The 19,218-nt window shown below is 39.1% G+C and overlaps 2 protein-coding genes across 3 annotated transcripts in view; one reads left to right on the top strand and one right to left on the bottom strand.

Moving 5' to 3' along the window:
* Positions 1 to 13,632, bottom strand: part of LOC108794789 (G-protein coupled receptor 87-like) — a 16,584-nt gene extending 2,952 nt beyond the window's left edge. The window contains exon 1 of one of the 2 annotated variants that reach the window (XM_018565892.1): positions 13,421 to 13,632. Coding sequence is in view for 1 of the 2 variants with exons in the window: in XM_018565891.1 (XP_018421393.1) it covers positions 6,438 to 6,462 (25 nt within the window). In the remaining variant the exon portion in view is untranslated. Of the gene's footprint in view, positions 1 to 6,437; positions 6,483 to 13,420 lie in introns of those variants that run through there. The other variant, XM_018565891.1, reaches the window with a different exon arrangement.
* MED12L (mediator complex subunit 12 like) overlaps positions 1 to 19,218 on the top strand; it is a 339,629-nt gene that overhangs the window by 165,766 nt on the left and 154,645 nt on the right. The gene's annotated exons all lie outside the window — the stretch shown is intronic.

Genomic DNA, 19,218 nt, shown 5'->3' on the forward strand with positions numbered 1-19,218 from the left:
AAAGTACAAAAAAAAAAAAGAAAGGGGGGGGGGGGGGGGGGGGGGGGGCAAGGATGTTTATCTCAGTTGGCCTAGGGGACAAGTATACATCAATACAGATATTACAGATGTATGATAATGTATAACAGATGTGCATTAAAGATTAATACTTTAAGAACTGAAGCAGCCCCAGCTAGTTATAAGAGTTGCGTCATATAATTGATATGCTTTGCAAGTACCATACGAATAAACAAATTAGGTTTCCTCCAGTTGCTAGCTATTGAGTTCCATTTATGATCTGCTGCCTGTAGAAACGACTGGAATAGTGCAATGTCCATTTATCTTTGCTGCCATATGCTCTTATAACAGATAAAGTGTGTTTGCCAGTGCTGCTGTGTTTTATTGTTCTGTCCCCTGTTTTGGTGAGGAATGTGAGGTCCTACCCCAGAGGTAGAAGTAATTTGTATAGAGTTTTATTTAATTTGTGATTTCACACTAGTTTTTAGGTTGCAGAATAGAAAGGGTACAACGCTTTCCGGCATTGATGCTTTTTGATGCCTTCCGGCATTGATGCTTTTTTTTTATCCTAATCATAATCTGATACTGGCATATGTCTTCTATGTTTTGAATGTATTTAGCAAAGTATAGTACCAATATGAATGCCATGGTGACCATACAGATACTAAAGTCATCTGTCAATGATCTGACTTAATTATACTGAAATCTGGTTGCTAAAGCTAGCCATACATTGCTTAGATTTAAGAAAGAACTTTCGTACGACTTTCTATTAGTTGATGGGGTCACATTGACTATTGCTTTGGACTGTAGTGATGAAAAAATGGGAATTTTTTCTCGAACGAGCGAAACTCGTGAACAGTGGATTTGGTTTTCGTTCGGGAAACTCCATTTATTGCAAAATCGAACAGTGAAATCAAACAAAAATTCGATCATCATTTGTGTGTGTGATGGTGTGAAGGTCTTTCGTATAAACATTCGTTCAGAAATCTACTAGTGCATGCCCAGCTTTAGAGTTACCAGGTTTTAAATACTGTTGCTTTTCCTGCATTGTGTAAAAAGTTACATGCTGTATGTATAAGCCAAATGCAATGTAGTCAAATGACAAGATTTGCAAAGTAAGGGCAAGCTGACAATTTTCTGTACATCACATTCCTCTGTCAAGTCAGGTTAAACTTGATAGACTTATTTCAGCCTAATTCACTGTGTATATCTGTAAAAAAATAAGTCAAGGCAACTGGACTTGCTGTATTTTTTCTTGAAGATGTTTCACTGGTCTTCTAAACAGCTTTCTCAATTCAGAATGACTTGTACAAAAATTATCTGGGAATAAATATAGTCATTGTTGTGCCAATCCACATAATCTGTTAGTCACAACCATGTGTTGCCGCATACAATGCTGTTTTAACACCTCTCTCTAGGCAGGTTATTAACATCTCCTTACTCCAATTATGCAAATGAAATCAACACCTGGTTGTGACTAACAGATTATGTGGATTAGAACAACATTCATCATATTTATTCCCAGATAATTTTTGTACAAGTCATTCTAAATTGAGAAAGCTGGTTGGACGACCAGTGAAACGTCTTCAAGAAAAATACAGCAAGTCCAGTTGCCTTGACTTATTTTTTAAAGATATACCATGACCTGGCTGAATGAGAACCTTTACATACATAATTCACTGTGTAGTTAAAGAAATGCATGCAACCTTCAGCATGTTTCCATGGGTAAAATACATGCCTATAATTTGTGAAATATTTTGCACTATGATGATACTGATTTTTTTCTATTGTCAGGTTTATATTTTGGAAAGGATCACATTACAGATAATGTGCTAAAATTAATTTTAATCCTACAGAAACCTGAGTATTGCTTGGAAATGAGTGCAGCAGTCCATTTCAGAAAAAAACACAATTAGGCCTTTATCAGGATGTGGTATTACTCTGTAAAAACATGTTTATTGTTTGTGGTAGACCTGTCAGAAGTACTGCCTGGACCGAAGAATCATTGTATTTTATTCACATAAAACGGGACTTAGTTATCTATAATTATATCAGCTACAGACCTTCCACTATTTTTCAAATCTGTTAATTCTTTAATGGTTTGTAATGTTAATTGAGAGCTTCATGTATCTACATGTAAGGCACAGCAGGTTCATAGCACATTCCTGGCATGATGCCGTACTTTGCAGCCATATGAAATTAGCAGTTTTTCCCACAGTGGAGCCGTAGTATAGAAATAAAATCACCATCACACTATAAGCTTGAAGCAGAAAAGCTTAAATTACGGTCTTAAAGGTTTCTTGTCTATCGATTTAATCTTTTTTTTTATAAGAATGTGTGATCAATGCCACAGATAGGACTCTACTCTTAGAAATTTGTCAAAGAGTTAGGTCACTTTTCTGCACATTTTCCAAAAAATCCCACATGCTTTCCATTATCATTACTATTTACAGGATTTATATAGCGCCAGCAGTTTGCACATCCCTTTACAATATAAGGAAGCCATTACACTTGCAATACAATTCAGAACAAGATGGTTAAGAGGGCCCTGCCCATGAGAACTTACCATCTAAAATCTTACCCCCAGTACATTGCAAAGCACTGTTAAGATGTTTAAAAAGCTGCCCCTTTCCCATTGCATACTTGTAGGTCCACTAGGTGGTCAATCCCCATACATCTTGTCTAAATGGCAGGATGGACTGGACATTAGAAGTGTGCCCCCCAGCAGCCATTCCCATCCAGTTCAAACTATGTCCATGTGCATTGCGCTCTCTCATGCTCTAGAAGCAGCAGCTGAGCTTGTTTAACCAGGACAGAGTGGGATAGGCTACCTAGATGTTTTTGTAAACATGCTATGTAGAACCTACAGGTATGCAATGGGAAAGTGGCAGTTTTTTTTAACATCTGAACAATGCTGTGCAATGTGATGGAAGTGATGTAAAGCATGAAGAGTTTTTTTAATACATTTGCAGAAAGGTGACCTAACCCTTTAAAGAGACTCTATCACTTTGCTCACTCTAATCTACTGTTGGAACCAAGAGCCAAGCCCTATGTCAGCTTTATGTCATATGGTTTTGTACGGCACAAAGGAATAATGATATCTCCCTCCCCCATGTGACAGTGTTTGGACGTGGCGATTGGCTCAACATTGCATTCTGGAACAAGGTTACATGCTCCCACTTACCAGAAAGCATTAGGTATTTAGCAGGTGCTCCAAAGCAGTCATGGGGGAGAGTTGTGAAGATGTGTATAAGGAAGGTAAGCTTTGCTGTCAATTTTCTTGGTTTGGAGAGCAGAATGGCACTATAGGAAATAACTAAGCTGGGAGCAACTTTACCTAAGCCCACAGTGTAATCAATGTGCTATGTAAATGTAAGAAATACAAATATATTTTTTTCCAGTTGTGCATACATGTCAAGTTGGCCACACTTTTTTCAGACTGATTCTCTAATCTAATAAATTAAGGTTGAATTATACAAAAATAAAGATATTATTACTATAAAAAAATTGTAAAAAATAATGAAGAATATGTGGTCAGCTTTAATATCTTCTAAAAGCAGAACTGAAGCCAAAGCTTTTTTATTTTTTAGTTTTGGATAGATAAATAAAGGGAGGGTTATAACCCCTTGTCAACTTTTTTTTGCCATCTGTGTCCCACTGGAGAGATTTTCCCTTCACTGGAGAGATTTTCCTTTTCCCAAAGAGAGGGAAATCCCTGGTGGTCAGCAGCGTCACCAGAAATGGTGTCCCTGTTGGAAGATATCCCATATATGCCTGTTCTGATGACATCCCATAATTTGGGACATCCTTTTATTTTTACTTTCAGTGATAATGGTCACTGTGACAAATAGTGTTTAGTGAGGATCTCTCGCTAACGGGGACACAAACAGCAATAAAAACCTGACAGGTGTTCTAATCCTTCTCCACAAAATCCTATCCTAAAAAAGGTTTTGGCTTCAGATGCACTTTAAATGAAAGGAAAAATAAATTCAACTTATCAAATGACTGTTTCATACAGCCTGTCGTGGGACTAGGGGTGCCCTCTTACCTGGGTGCCCGCAGGCACCCTGGGGATTGTAGGGCCCTTCCTGGGGTGATTCAGTGCAAAGTGGATGTGCGTGTGTGTGCGCACGTGATGTTGCCTTGACCTATTAGTCACCTCAGGTGCTGGTCATCAACGAGGAGGGCCTTGGTCTCACACCTCCCTCTCCTCGCCGTTCCATTTGCTCCCAGGGATATGTAGCTCCCTCGTTGTCCTAACAACGAGGGCGTGTCTGGTCCCTGCTGGATTTAAATTCCAGCCAGAGCCAAGACTTCTTGCTGAGGTATTCTGCCATGCCCAGTGCAGCTATGAAGCATTACTTCCTGTTCTCCTGTTCCTGCCTTCCTTCCCCACTATTTAGATCTCCTGGTTATCGACCCCTGGCTTGGCTTCCCGTTTATGATACTTGCTGCCTGCCTTGACCTGGACTATACTCTAACGATTAATATTTTGACTCCCCTATTGGTACCTTTACCCTGAGCTTACACTCTGGTGCAGTTCCCTGCTATTGGGTTCCACTCCAGCAAACAGGGGGACTCCGCCCCCCGACATAGCCTCATCAAGTTAAATTAAAATGTAGTTGATTGTAAAGTACATCTGTAACATTTGTGGCCAGCCTAAATCTAAATTCTGGGTTAAATGAAAATATAACTCTTGCAGTAAGGCCCCTCCTGCTCTGGAAGGGTTAGATGCTTGTTTTGTCTAGGGATTGAGGAATACGTTTCTCTGCTTCTGGCATCATCATGTATAATGCAGGACCAGTAGTACCAGGAGAGTTCTAGATAAACAAACATTTATTGTATGCCTTGCAATACATGGGAGAGGCACTGCAAGGGTTATTTTTACACCTAACCCACACACCTTTATTAGAGAAACTATAATGGTTTGGGCTTTAAATAATCTTTATTTGGAAACCAATCTTATCATAAAGGGTGCACCCATGAGTGTGGTTTTGTAGAGCATTATGGGTATTCTAAAGAGAGATACTGTATGTAATATGTAATCCATGAATTGTATAAAGCAGAACTGTCTGGTCTCGTTCATATTTGCCTTCTGTTAACTCGGATAAACTAGTATAAAGTACACATTATATTCTGTAACTATGTAATGTATGCTTTTGTTCACAAAGGGGCCAACAATGCCTACAGTCAAGGTAGTGACAACATTGCTTCCCTTTAATTTATTTAGTCTCGGGGAAGTCATGTTACAACCCATCTGGGCGTTGCCCTGTGTGATTATGATTTGGAGTGTAGGTGGTACATTGTGCTGACACTGGATGTTAATGCTTTTGTTAAGTATACACTAGTATAAGGCAGGATGTGTGCTGGCTAGGAGATAGATACAACCATTGACTCTTTTCTACCATATTGTTAACTTACATTTCTCAAAATCCAGAATTTTTTTTCTTGTTTGTAAAACAAATTAAAGTGGAACTGATACTATGTTTGTTTCATTTTTATTATTTATACAAGTGACACTCATTCCCACATTTCTTGTCTTTGTGTCACAAAACAATAACAAAAGCAGACAGACTTTCTAGCATTTCCTCTCTCTGTTCAGAACTAAGAAGTTAGTTTAATTTGGAGTAGGGCTCAAAGTAGTGGTGGATACCTTATCTATAGAACAATGCTTAGTCCAGAACATTACCTATATCTAAAGTGGTAATGAGGACTAGCTAAATCATTATTCATATAGTATTTCAGAAACATTTAGGTTTATTTTTCTTTGGCAATTTATTGTTAAGGTGCCCATACACTGGCCGAATTTCGGCTGTTTTTTAATGCACCAGCGAAATCCGCACAGTGTTTGGGGCTGTCAGGTTCCTTTCCGGAAGGAAAATCTTTGTGCGATCAGAGCCGGCAGCAAATTAGCTGCCCACTCTGATCGGGTATTCTGACAGGTGCAGGCGGCACCTGTCACAATGCAGTTTAAACAGCGGCGATTCCTCCATCGACATGCAGTTTGTTTTGATGGAGGAATCGCATCAATTTCTTCCGTTCAGCCCACAGGTTGAATGAAAGAAATTGACAGGTGTATGGCCAGCTTTATGCAGCTAGTATAGTACCACGTAGCAGACATGACAGAATCCATGATATTGTATTGATTGATCAAACAGACCTTTTCCCTATTATGCTAATGCAACACCTGTTATAAGCAGATTCTGAATGTGATGGACTCGCACTTTGCAAATTACCCACCATGATGCATATGAAAAATGTATATCTGCAACATAAAAAAGCCATATGTGAGTTCTGCTGGAGTTGCCCTGTAGCCTCTAGTCGGATTGTGAAATGGGATTGCTGTGGAGCAATACACAGATTCCCTACTACTGACACTGCCTTACAAGAGGCCATTACCTGCCAGAAAGTATGTCCTAGCTGTTAATAGTATTCCTTACCTGGTAAATAGCTGCGCTGATCCATCTTTGGAATCTGTGGTGCACAAGAATAAGGAACCACTTTTCGTCAGCTCTAGAGTATAAGGATTTAAATAAAATTACAAGTTAGATAAGATGCAATGTGGAGTGATGTTCCCATTAAAGTGTAGCTATGTGCAACTTGTCTTTTTGTAAAATGAATATTAAAATGGACATAATTGTACATTTTTGTTAAAGGCAAGGTCCACCTTTTAGAAAAAAAAATGCACACACATTCACGAAAAAAAATTATGCCACCCCGCTTGTACTTTATTGAGAACTGCCGGGTGGCTGATGGGACTTTTCAATAATTCTCAATAGTTTCTCAAAAATGATGCAGTTCTGCGGGCAGAGCCATACACATCCACACCAAATTCAAATTGTGACAGGAGCTTGCGGGGAGAAGAACTCTGCAATTAAGGTAAGTGTGTGTGTGTGGGGGTGTGCTGGAGATGTTGTGACAATGTTTCATGTTACACCTTGAGTATGGGTATAACATGAAACAGGGTTTTAAAAGTAGACTTGGCCTTTAAGGCGCAGATAAGTTTCTTTACCTTCAAAGCTTTATCCGGTTCTAAAGGGTACAATAAAACTGAACATTTATGCAAGAGAGTAAAGATCCTGACATTTAACATGTGGACAATCTCTGTTAAATCAAAGAAAGGGCAGGTATAAAAACATCATAAAGAATAATTATAATATTTCAATATGTAAGAGTGTTTTGGCACAAATAGGAAATATTGTAAATGTATAAACCACAACAACTAAAGGAAAGGAAACCATCAATAAGAGGAGAAATAGGAAAAAAACACCTTTTTTACCAATTCACATTTACTGCACATAAGCATTCTGAATATCTTTGAGTAGAGCAACTTTTTATCATGTTGATAGCAGATAGGGTGGTTGGGCACACAGGTACAATCTTATTAGGAGGAAAACATTAGCCAGCAGAGAAGATGTTTTTGTAGTGGCTCTTGCCCCAACAAGCCTTAGCAAGATGGGTCTGCAGGGGCGATATAGACATTAGATTGGCTGCCAATCCAGGCAGCAAAGGCTAGATCAGGAGATTGAATGTGTGAGCACCTTAAGGCTAGGGCTACATGAGTGATTGTAATCTGTTTCAACTAACAAATACATCCACTTGTTGGCAGTCATCTCATAAATCTATGTGCTTCTAAAAAGGTAATCATCAACAAATGGTTAAATCAATCAGCAGAAAGAGATTAAAGTGTACATGCTGGGGCTTTTGTTTTCGGAAAGTAGGGAGAGGTTAAAACTCCTGTCAGTTTATTTTTTGCTACCTGTGTCCTGTTGGAGAAATTAACTTTTACTCCCTGTGCTGTGACTCAACAAGAAGTAAGAAGAAATCTCTTCAAAATGAAGGGAATTCCCTCTTAGACAGTTGTCACCATTGGAGAAAATACCCTTACCTCTTTTTCTGGTAACAATTTAAAGATTCTGGCTTTCCAACCACTTTCTGTCTCAATGACAGCTATCACCAGGACAAATAGAGAGGGACAGAGACAGATAGACAGCAATAAAAACTTGAAAGGGGTTCCAAACCTTCCCTACTCTATTCATTATTAAAAAAGCAGAAAAGAAAATTGGCTGTAGATACACATTAAAGGTGTACCCTTACTCTAAAGGGTATGAGAAGAAGTATAGGATATTTAATTGCTGACTTGGTTTTTAAAGGTATAGGCTCCGGGGTTGTTACCCTCATCCTGGATTCCCTAGTTGAGTCACTGACCTAGAGCAATTCTGTACGACAGTATTGAATGCTTCTTCGATGTCACCAGCTGCATGCTTGTTCAAGGTCATTGACACACTGGATGGATTGGAATGACAGCCCTGGAGCTCCCACAAATAATTAAGCATTAGCAGCTCCTGTATTTCTATCCTCACAAGTTCCCTCTATGATGGGATCCAATTTGCCCCAGATTCATGTGATATAGCAAACATACAATTCTATTAGTCTTTTATAGTTTCTCCTAATACATGCATATATCTAACTGCAAATGTTTACAGTATAATCTTGATTTCTAAAATAAGTTAATTTTTTTTAACTTTCACTTGAAACTACTTTAAAGTCAGAATATATTTTGCATTTTATTCACTGAGTCATCTTGGTTATCAGTTTAATAATAAGTTCCCGTATTAATCTTTATTGGAGTGTTTGTACAGCCAATCAGAGCACTTCTTCAGACACCCTGCTTGATTCTAGTAAGACTGGCTTCAAGTATATCTGCCCAGCAGAACCTATAGTTTTATAGTTGTGTTCAGTGACATTGGGGTTGGTTTACTAAAGGCAAATAGACTGTGCACTTTGCAAGGAGATTTTTACTTTGCAGGGAAAATGTCCCCTTAGTTTAGTGAATGAGGTAAAGCTCCACTGACTTCCATCACCCAGTCATGTTCAAGCAAAAATACTGGTATTTGCTGTTAGTAAATCAACCCCATTGCATGTGACCATTGTGCAGACATACCCCTAGATTTAATGTAAAAAAAACAGTGTTCATTTTCTTAAAGTAACACAAAACTCAGGAGTTAAATCTTAAAAATGCATTCAAGTACCTCAACTATTAACATATATGTATCTTATTTATGTATCACTGTAGATCCTCAAATCATCCCTGAATTCATACTGACACTGTCCTTCCTTCTGGTGGTTAGCTACTTTTGTTCCCCATGGTCCCTTTGTGTTTGCAAAGAAGCCACTACTCCAAGATCGCACCCGTGATAGACTACAATCTCCCATTTAGTTTACTAATTTGTATTGATATTGTAGTGTAATGATGGGCGTGAGCTTGGAGCAGTGGCTACTTTACAACACACACAGGGACCATGGGCAACAAAAGTAGCCACCCTCTAGAAGGAAGGACAGTGTCAGCACCAATTCTGAGATGATTTGAGGATCTACAGCTGAGTGATACACAAATAAGATACATTTTTGTTAATAGTTGAGGTAATTGAATGCATTTTAAGATTTAACTCCTGAGTTTAGTGTCACTTTAACTGACTGCATACACTTTGCAAACACTGTAAAGGTATTGTTTATTGGTGCTTTGCTGCCCATTATAAAGACCATTTTCTAGCAATTACATCTTTCACTCAGGTCTAGATTTCTTAAACAATTGAACAGATCAACTAATGTGTTTCCTGGATTTGTTTGTTTTACAATAAAAAGCTGGTTTAACCACTTAAAGGCCATAGTGTTTCACCCCCTTCCTGGCCAGGCCATTTTTCAGTATTCAGTGCTGCGGTACTTTGACTGACGTTTATTCCGTCATGCAACACTTTACTGAAACGATTTTCATACCATTTTTTGGGGACAGATAGAGCTTTCTTTTGGTGGCTTTTATTCACCAATGGGGTTTTTATTTTTTACTATATAACAAAAAAAGTACCATAAATTTTGAAAAAAAAACATGTTTCCCTATAAAATTTTATTAAACATTTATTTTTACCCCAATTTTTTGGTACAATATAAAAGACGGGGTCACGTCGGGTAAATAGACACTAGACATGTCAACCTTTAAAATTGCGCACCCCGCGAAATCGCAGAAAACGACAGCAGCCAAAATTGGCCATAGGCGACGCTTTAAACATTTTTACCGCTCATCAGTTTAGTGTTATCAGTGATTGATGGCCCTAGAATTATTGTTCTCACTGCGACGTTCGCGGCGATATGTAACATGTGCTGCATAATGGGCGCAATCGTCGGTTTCGTACATAGGCGCACCCGACGCATGTTTGCGTGTGTATGTGGGGGGCGGGAAACTTTAAAAAAAAAAAATTTTATTTTTTTGTATTTTTTTAGCTTCTTTATTTTTTTTAATGCTGTAATTTTTTTATCCTTTGATCTCCTGTTCCCAGCCGCACCGGCCACAGCGGACATCGGATGACGGGACCGGCAGCGGCGACGGGACACAGGTGGGGGGGGGGCGCACACCCGCAGATCGTGCAAGCAATCGGGCGTCTCTAGAGACGCCTGATCGCTTGTATGTAAACAGTCATCGCTGGCTGTTTACATGCTAACAGTTTTCCCTCTCGTGTGCGGCGCTCAGCGCGCGCACGAGAGGGGGGGAGGGGCAGGACGTCTTAAGACGCCCACCTGCTCTGAGCAGACTTCCGTCCGGCCGTTCACAAACGGCCATGGACGGAAGGTGGTTAAAGTAGCTGACATTGCTAGAAGATCACCTGGATGTATTTGAGCACTCCAGTTGGCAGCTTTGTCTATAGTGTTTTTTTCAGAAAAAAAATCGAATTTCGCTTGTTCTCAGTATGTCACCATTATATGATATATCCTTACTGAATTGTGCATTTCTGAAGAAAGTGAATATTGTTTAACAATTTTCAATTCTTTAATATCTAAGAATGGTGTACAAATTACACTTAGCTACAACTTTAAATTGTTGGATGCACTGTAAATCTTCCTATAGATTCATAACATTTGAGTCCAGTATCCTAATTAGAATGGAGCAGAAAACCAGGTCAGGCCAATAGTACTCTAACTAAATGTCATCTATTTCTGATCATCAAATGCTTTAAAACGATGATGGATAAGGGCACCCATAAACGTGAAACAACAGTTGCCCAAGTCAGCTGACAATTTCTCATCTTATATGCGTTAATGTGCCCATACACCTTACAATTATCGGCCCATTTTGGCCGAAAATCGGCCAGTTGATGGGAAGTGTATAACCAAAATTACTGGACATCTGTCCGATTTTCGACTTTCAAGCCGCCTAAAAAAAATTTCATTGAGTTGGAGGAAAATCAACAGATTATGATTACAATGAAAACTAGGATCGCACAATGAAAACTGCAAAAACGAAAGTTTGGTCTTTCGATCAACGAAAATCGGCCAGTTAGCGGTGCTGACATATGGTAATCACAAACTACATTGGTCTGTGCATGATGGGCTGTTTGAACGGAAATTGAACAAGGGTGCAATTTCGGGACAAAAAAAGAAGTACAATGGTAGTAAGGTGTATGGCCACCTTAACCCTGCTAAGGCTGCATGGGGAGATAGCAATTAGACAGATTAGAAAACCATGTTAAGTTGCAGTTGATCTCCCTATAATAATCAAGTGCCAGTAGCATGACTTCCTTACCGCTGTCCATAGGCTAAAGATGCAAAGGTGCCCTAAGGACCCCACTTGTGTTTAGGATCCTGCCAAAAAATGCAGATGCCTGCAGATAGCCATCTCTAATTAATGAAAACGTATTTATAGCTTGTCTCTACCATCCCTTCACAAATTTACCACAATGTAAAGAATGCAGAATTGTACGTTAGCATTTAAATGTTGAAATGAGACCTACCTTTTCCTGCTACATGGAGCTGCTGTTAAAGCTACCTGTGCATCTGTGCTTGATATGTGAGAAATAAAGTACATTTACATGGGGGGTGGGGGGTAGTCGGCAAAGAAATAAGTCAGGGCAGAGCACATGTGTAGATCCTAATTTGCTCCTGTCATGTCTTTTGTATTTTTCACAAGTCTAAAGCAACATGTTTCAACATGACGGCAGCAGGATACGTTTGAATAAAATACCTGTCAACAGGACGTTGAAGATTGTTATTTTCCTGTGTACAAACTTAAGGGAAAAAAAACCTAAATTATACGTGCTGTGAATTACTAGTATGAGGTCATGAAAATATGATGTTATTTCAGCAAATCAGTTTAAGTAAAACCAACAGACACTTAGTCTGCAGCACAGATTAATTAAAGATGACGGAATATCCCTACCACTTAGCTGTAAAACCTTATTTAATCGCACTACATTACAGATCATTGACTATTGTACCCAAGCCATAACAATGGAGTTTAAAGGAAGGTAGTTGATTATGAACAAGCTTAGACTGTTGAAAGTAGACATGTGCAACCTGTAGCATTCTAGATGCAGTGGAACTACATGTGCCAGCATGGTAGTAACGCAGCATATTGCCTTAGGGTATATTCATGTTGGTGTTTCTGCTCTTTAGCGAAACATTATGCAACTCAATTAGATATGAAAAAAGGGGTGATTCATGACTGTTGACTGCAAGTATTATAACTGGATATAACAGAGAAAATCACTAGGATGTACTGCAACTATCATAGGTCCAGCATTTCCCCCCTTTTGCCTTAGATGTTCAGTACAGTCCATTCGGTTTTATTAAAACTAATGACCTTTTTTGATCAGATCTGGCTGACATACTGTGAATTTTACTGATAGTGCCCAGCTGTCTATTCTCAGCCAATGCACCATGCAAGCTATATTGTGTCAAACACCATCATGTAAGTGCATAACAGCCATTGTTTACTTCTGATATACACCAAGTACAGTTCAACACTGTTCACCAGCCATAGAAACACAATACTGAGCAGACTGTATATGCAGTACAGTTTGCATTCTTGTAGTATATACTGGGGACTTTATTAGGTAGGAAACTGCAAGTCTGAAAATGAAGCACAATGCCAATGTGCTAGAACATATTATAGATCAGCTAGAGAATACACATAAAATCAGATTAGTTGTCTTTTTCATAATAACCGTCCTAAATACAGTGAGTGCATCCTCACATCCAATCACTATTAGTACTTTGCCATTGGCAATAGAACTATTTATTTTGCTATTTATCCTCAATTCAGCCTTCATCCTGAGTTGCTTGGACTAGTTTGAATATCAGGCAAAAGCATCACAAGACTGGATCTAGTGGAAGGTGAACCATATAGTACCTAGCCCCCTAATGTTTAGCAACCTTCATAAACACAGCTATTTGAAACGTGGTTAGCCCTTTGTGCTTTCCATGTTTATATTTTGTAAGACATGATACTTGCAAAGTGCAACCTCAAAGTACATTGTGCAGAATATTGCCTGTAAGAGTGAAGGTACACCTTAAATGTAATTAACTGTTACAAGTGACATGTAAAAAGAAACCATATGCAACATATGTAAAATGCTTAGACAGGTCAATTTACCTTGTTCTGGGGAGCATCTGATCTTTCCATTGTAGTAGCAGAACCTGGTAGAGATACTTCTGATCTTGAATCCAAGCCCATAACATTAGATGAACGTGGGATTCAAGCTGCAAGGATCGTTTTCATCTAAAGCCAGTACAAGGAGCATGAGATTAAGTCTCTTTGGGCACCTGCTAGGAGAGTCTAAAAGTTTTATCCATAAAGAACCTGCATCTCTCATTAATGGCAATGACTCATCGGGAAGTGTAAAGAAGACTTATAAATTAATAGTTCACTTCAAGTCTAAACTTCTCCTTGAGAAAAAAAGGTCTCTAGAAAGGTGTGCTTGTCATTAAATGGATTATTGGGCGGATGTTGGCAGCATAATGGGCTCAGAGGTGTATATGAAATTGGCTTGCAACTTGTCGTTAACCTTGTCTTCTTTTTGAAAGCTTCCGTAAACCAACATTTATAACCAAAAAAACTTGTATTACATATTATTTAATAAAAACTGAAAACTGGTTTGAAAATCTGTTTCTTTACACCACAAATCATTGCCAAGTTAGTTCAGGAGTTTTCTTTACCCATAATAGTGACCAAAGCAATGAGCATGTTATATGACCATTCTAACATTATATGTTTTCATGAATTCTTCAGCATTTTGCATTAGTAAAATCAAAAACAAAATAACAAAATTGGCTGCATATGAACTTTAAGGGGCCAGTGCACCCTTAACCTAAAGGGTATGGAAATAATTATGGGATTTGTAATGGCTGACTTATTTTCTAAAGCCTCTAGAGTATGAAAAAATCTCTTCCAAGTAAACGGGATTCCCCTCTTAGACAGTTGTCACCATTGAAATAAATATCCTTACCTATTATTGTGGTGACAGTTTAAAGGTTCTGGATCACTGTGTCACTGACAGCCGTTGCCAGGACAAACAGACAGGGACAGAGATAAGTTATTTTTTTTACTTTTACTTGAAACTACTTTAATATTAGAACGCGTTTTATATTTTATTTACCGAGTCGTCTTGGTTATTTTTTTACCATCAGTTTAATTATAGGTTCACTTATTAGCCTTTATTTTCTTTCCATAACAGCGACTAAAGCAATAATCATGCTAAAGGGGAGTGCTAACATCTAACATATGTTTTTATGAATTCTGCTGCTTTTTTTTTAGAGCCGGTAAAAGGTTTACACATAAGAAAGCCACTGTTTGTGGCACAGCTTATTTACACGAGTGTTTTGTAATGAGGAGTATTAAAAAGAAAGCCTGCATGCTACAATATTAATTTAATAAATATAATTTTTAGATATGAACACAGAAAAGCGCCAAAAAGGACTACTCCGCCAGTATGGACCAATATAAGCACAAGTGTAATCAGAAACAAGTCTGTTAAAAAATATATAAATAATAAAAAGCACGTGTGTAGAAAGGTCTGCAGGATGCTGCCCCCAAACCAGCCAGGGAGACCGCAAAATCTAGGGAAAAAAACACAAACAGGGGGCGCCTTTCCTGGTGCAGACAAATTTATTAATATCAGGATCAAAGGTAGATAAAAAACATACTCACAAAATTCAGCATTTTAGTGGATTTCAATTTGCTGGGTGCTATCATGCTCCGTAGATCTTTCGGTCTCTTGAAGATCACACTAGGGAATTTGGGAAGGGATTCCCTAAAGAGTGGATCCTCCTCGAGGATCCGCCAATGTTTCTTGAGGATTCTAGTTATCTTGAAGGCTCCATCGTTATATTGTGTACAAAAATTTATTTTAAAGGATTGACTGTCTGAACGAGCTTTTTTGGGGCGGGTAATAAGATGTTTGTTATAGGCCCTCCGTCATCACACATCACACAGTCTCCTCTGCTGACACATAGACACGATTGTGCAGCTTCCATAGACTTTCTGTTGGGTCCATGGACTTATTGTTAATTATCATGCTGAATTTTGTGAGTATGTTTTTTATCTACCTTTGATCCTGATCTTAATAAATTTGTCTGCACCAGGAAAGGCGCCCCCTGTTTGTGTTTTTTTCCCTAAATATAATTTTTACATTTAAGTCAACTGGGGTCCTTTTAAAACACAAAAACATATTGGAGCAGTTAGTGGTTGATGGGAACATGTAAATAAGGACCAAATTAATAAACTGTTGAACTGTTTGATGAAACTTGCAGAGTTTATATGCATGTAATTTATTGCAAGTTAATCAGCTTTGTCAGTGCCTAGTGAGCTCACACTTATCTTAGTCATTAAGGGTGACCATAAAATCTAGTGACATAAATGACTGGAGTATGGCTTGTGATAATTGTCTTATCTGTCTTTGGCATTTTTTACATCATTTTGGAAAATTTCTTCCTTGACACTAATTATTTCCTTTTGTATTTTGAAGGTGAACGAACCTTTCATGCATATGCATTGCAAGTTTAGTGTTAATGTTTAGGAAAAGATCATAGTGGCTGCTGGTGGTGCAGTGATTAGATTAAGCATTGTGGCATCTCTCCACCTGTTATTCTTGCTAAATTATCTGATCATCTGTGGCCAACAGTCCAGCATAGAACAAATTTTGCCTCGGTAACAAAAATCACCATAACACCCCATACCTTAGTGACAGCAGAGGGCTACTTTTAGTTGCTCAGCTAGCCCAGAGTTAGCACAGTCCATACTCCATTGAGCGTGTTGTGGAATGAAATACATGCCATGGAATACAACAAACCAAGTTCCAGATAAAAAATATTCCCTATTATTATTTCCTATGAAGATTGCTCATCATGGCAGACCCATTTGATAAGACTTTGTTCCCTATGTAGTGCAGGCTGTACAGAAGCTATGCCCTGAAAAGTAGTGCTCTGGTATGCATTTCTATAGTGGTTTTTGTTGCTGAGTCTTGGTTAAAAGCAGTGCTCTGATGAAAGCTTCTTAAAATAACACTTGTCCTTATTAATTTATCATTATTTACTGGATTGAGACTTTCAATCCATTACATAAATAATAAAGTGTGAAAAATGGTTCCTGTTTAAACCCCAAACTAAGATAAGGAAGTGAGCATAATTTAGAAAAATGTAGGCAATGCTGTACTCTGACACCTATCTGAAGCCTGACACCTGTTTTTCATCCATTTTCTCTTGTTTCATCATTCAGTCATTGGCACGGATGCAGGCTCTAACTGCAGTTTAGCTTAAGTGTAAATGCAGTGAAAAATTATTGTGAACAGCTAATAAACCTCGCCATGCATAGTTTGTAACGTGTGCAGCTAACTGTTTTCATGTCTATATAAATGTAGTGCTTAAACTGTAGGTTTGCATGATCAATGAAGAAGGGAACAGCCAGTAGTTTCTGAACAAGTGGATCCACTGTGTATCAATGCTTTAAAGTGTGAAATCCAGCCATCTCTTTTTTAGTTACATTTGTCAGTGGTATAGGAATTGAGGTACATTTCCCAAATGGAGAAACAAATAGTAATAGAAACTTGGCAGAAGTTCTAACCCTTCCCCACTCACTCACAGGCTGGAGTACTACTCCAGTAAATAAAAAGCTGAATTAGTTGTAGGACGTTTAAACCAATTAAAAATATAGTTTAAGTGTGTAATTGTATATAATTGACCTATATCAAATTTACAACGTCTATACTTTATTACCATCCAATCTCTATCATTTGATTGAAGTTACAGTATACTGGCATAATACAGACATATTAGAGGAATACTGGACCACTGCACTGCTGGGGCAAATTATCATCACATGGGTTACTTTAACTAGAATTGCTCACTACTATGAAAACTCGAGATTACACCGAAATGAGTTTGCAGAGGTTGTATTTCTTTAAGGTTAAAGACAAAAAGCATTTAATTGGATAGGGCTGAATACTAGAAGACAATTGGGTGCCAAAAAAACTAACCCCCAACAATATTTTATATAGAAGCACAAACACAGATGTTTTTCTTTGAATTATTTCAGCTAAAGCTTTCATACAAGAAATTAGGTTAACATGGCCCAATAATAACATAATAATCTTACATCCCAAAATTAACAACCATCAACGCAAAAACATTATATCCAATGAAACAGGTCCTTAACAGCTCCTCCATAATCACATTCCCTTGGTCACCCACACCAGCCAGCCATTGTGCACCAGCTTGGTGGATACACACCGCACTAACACAGTTCAAATCTTGCCATTCTATGGGAGTACTCTCTACCACAATCCCCATTAAATTCAAGCATAGATGCATATAACAACCCGTCTCCCTAAAAAAACCGAATGCGTTTCTTTACTTTTTGGCACCCTCATTTCATCCTTTTGTCCCAGGATAAAATCACTGTTGAAATGTACCAAGAGGCGGGAATGCACCACACACGCTGTCTGATTCCTCTTTTAGAGTCTACACAGAGAATTAGACATATGCGTGGGCAAAAAAATCTTTTAGTTTTCATTCTGATTTTTCGTCATTTAATTTTTCGGGATTTGGGCCCAAAAGTCAATTCGGTTCGGGATACAGATTCGGACAAATCCGATTTTCCTTTAATTTCGTTAGCAGTAGTATGTAGGAAGTTTCGTTACAAACAGATTTTCGCTACAGCAAAGTGACATCAGACAAAAGGGGGAAAAATTAATTTTTCTTTTACAGTCTGCAGAAGAAAAAAAGTTTGAGGTTCCCCCCTAATTGATACCAGACCCTTTAGGTCTGGTAGGAATGTTAGGAGGGACCCCCCCAACCTTAAAAATAAAAAAAATTGTGCGTGGGTTTCCCCCTAAAGTCATGCCAGACCCTTCAGTAGGAATTTCAAGGGAGAAGCGTACCCCCAAAAATGGGGCAGGGAACGCATAGGGTCCCCTCTGAAATTCCTACCAGACCCCTGATCAAAGCACAGGCCCAGCAGGGCAGGAAAGGGGGGAACAATTAAGCGCCCCCTCCCTACGCTATACCAGGCCACATGCCCTCTGCATTGGGAGGTTGTCCCCATGTCGATGGGCAAAAGGGTGTTTTCCCCACAACCCTGGCCCAGTGGTTGTTCGGGCGGGCAGGCAGAGGGGTTTATTTCCATTAGGGTACCCCTTTAATTAAGGGGGCAACCAGATGCCGCCACCCCCCCTTTTGAATGAGTAAGGGGTAAGGAGTAAGAGCGAGCCGTGACATCACGGGGCTTGTTCTGCCCATTTGACATTCTGAGCTGTCAAAGAACATAATAGCATTCGTGAGCTCTCAAATGCTATTCGTGAGCTCTCAAATGCTATTCGTGAGCTCCCGAATGCCATTCGGGTCTGGAAGTCGAGGTGTCATAATACTATTCATATGAGACCTCGACTCCCAGATGTGAATAGCATTTGTGAGTTCACAAATAGCATTTGGGAGCTCCACAATGCTATTGTGTTCTATGACAGCTCAGAATGTTAAATGGGTGGAACAAGCCCCGTAACGTCACTCACTCAGCCCATTTGTTTACATACGGGCCAGAGCTGTCATTTTGCAACAAGTCTTCATCGGGTTCGAACGGGTCGTCATACGGTGGGACGTTTTTTTATTTTGGCGAGTTAGCGGGCGTCGTTCATCGTGATTGACGCTGGATTACATTGTGTGCGTTTTTGTTTACTTTTAACCCTTTAGTGAATGAGTAGGGGTACACGTACCCCTTACCCATTCAAAAGGGAGGGTCGGCGGCATCTGGTACCTCAATGCAAATAAGCCCCCTGCCTGCAGACCCCCACAACAATCGGGCCAGGGTTGTGGGGATGAGGCCCTTGTCCCCACTGTCCCCAATGCCGAGGGCACATGACCTGGTTTAGCACAGGGGGGGGGGGGGGGCTTGATCGTTCCCCC

This window comes from Nanorana parkeri, unplaced genomic scaffold, assembly GCF_000935625.1.
Source record: "Nanorana parkeri isolate BGI_ZX_2015 unplaced genomic scaffold, ASM93562v1 scaffold898, whole genome shotgun sequence".
In the NCBI taxonomy this organism is placed as follows: Eukaryota; Metazoa; Chordata; class Amphibia; order Anura; family Dicroglossidae; genus Nanorana; species Nanorana parkeri.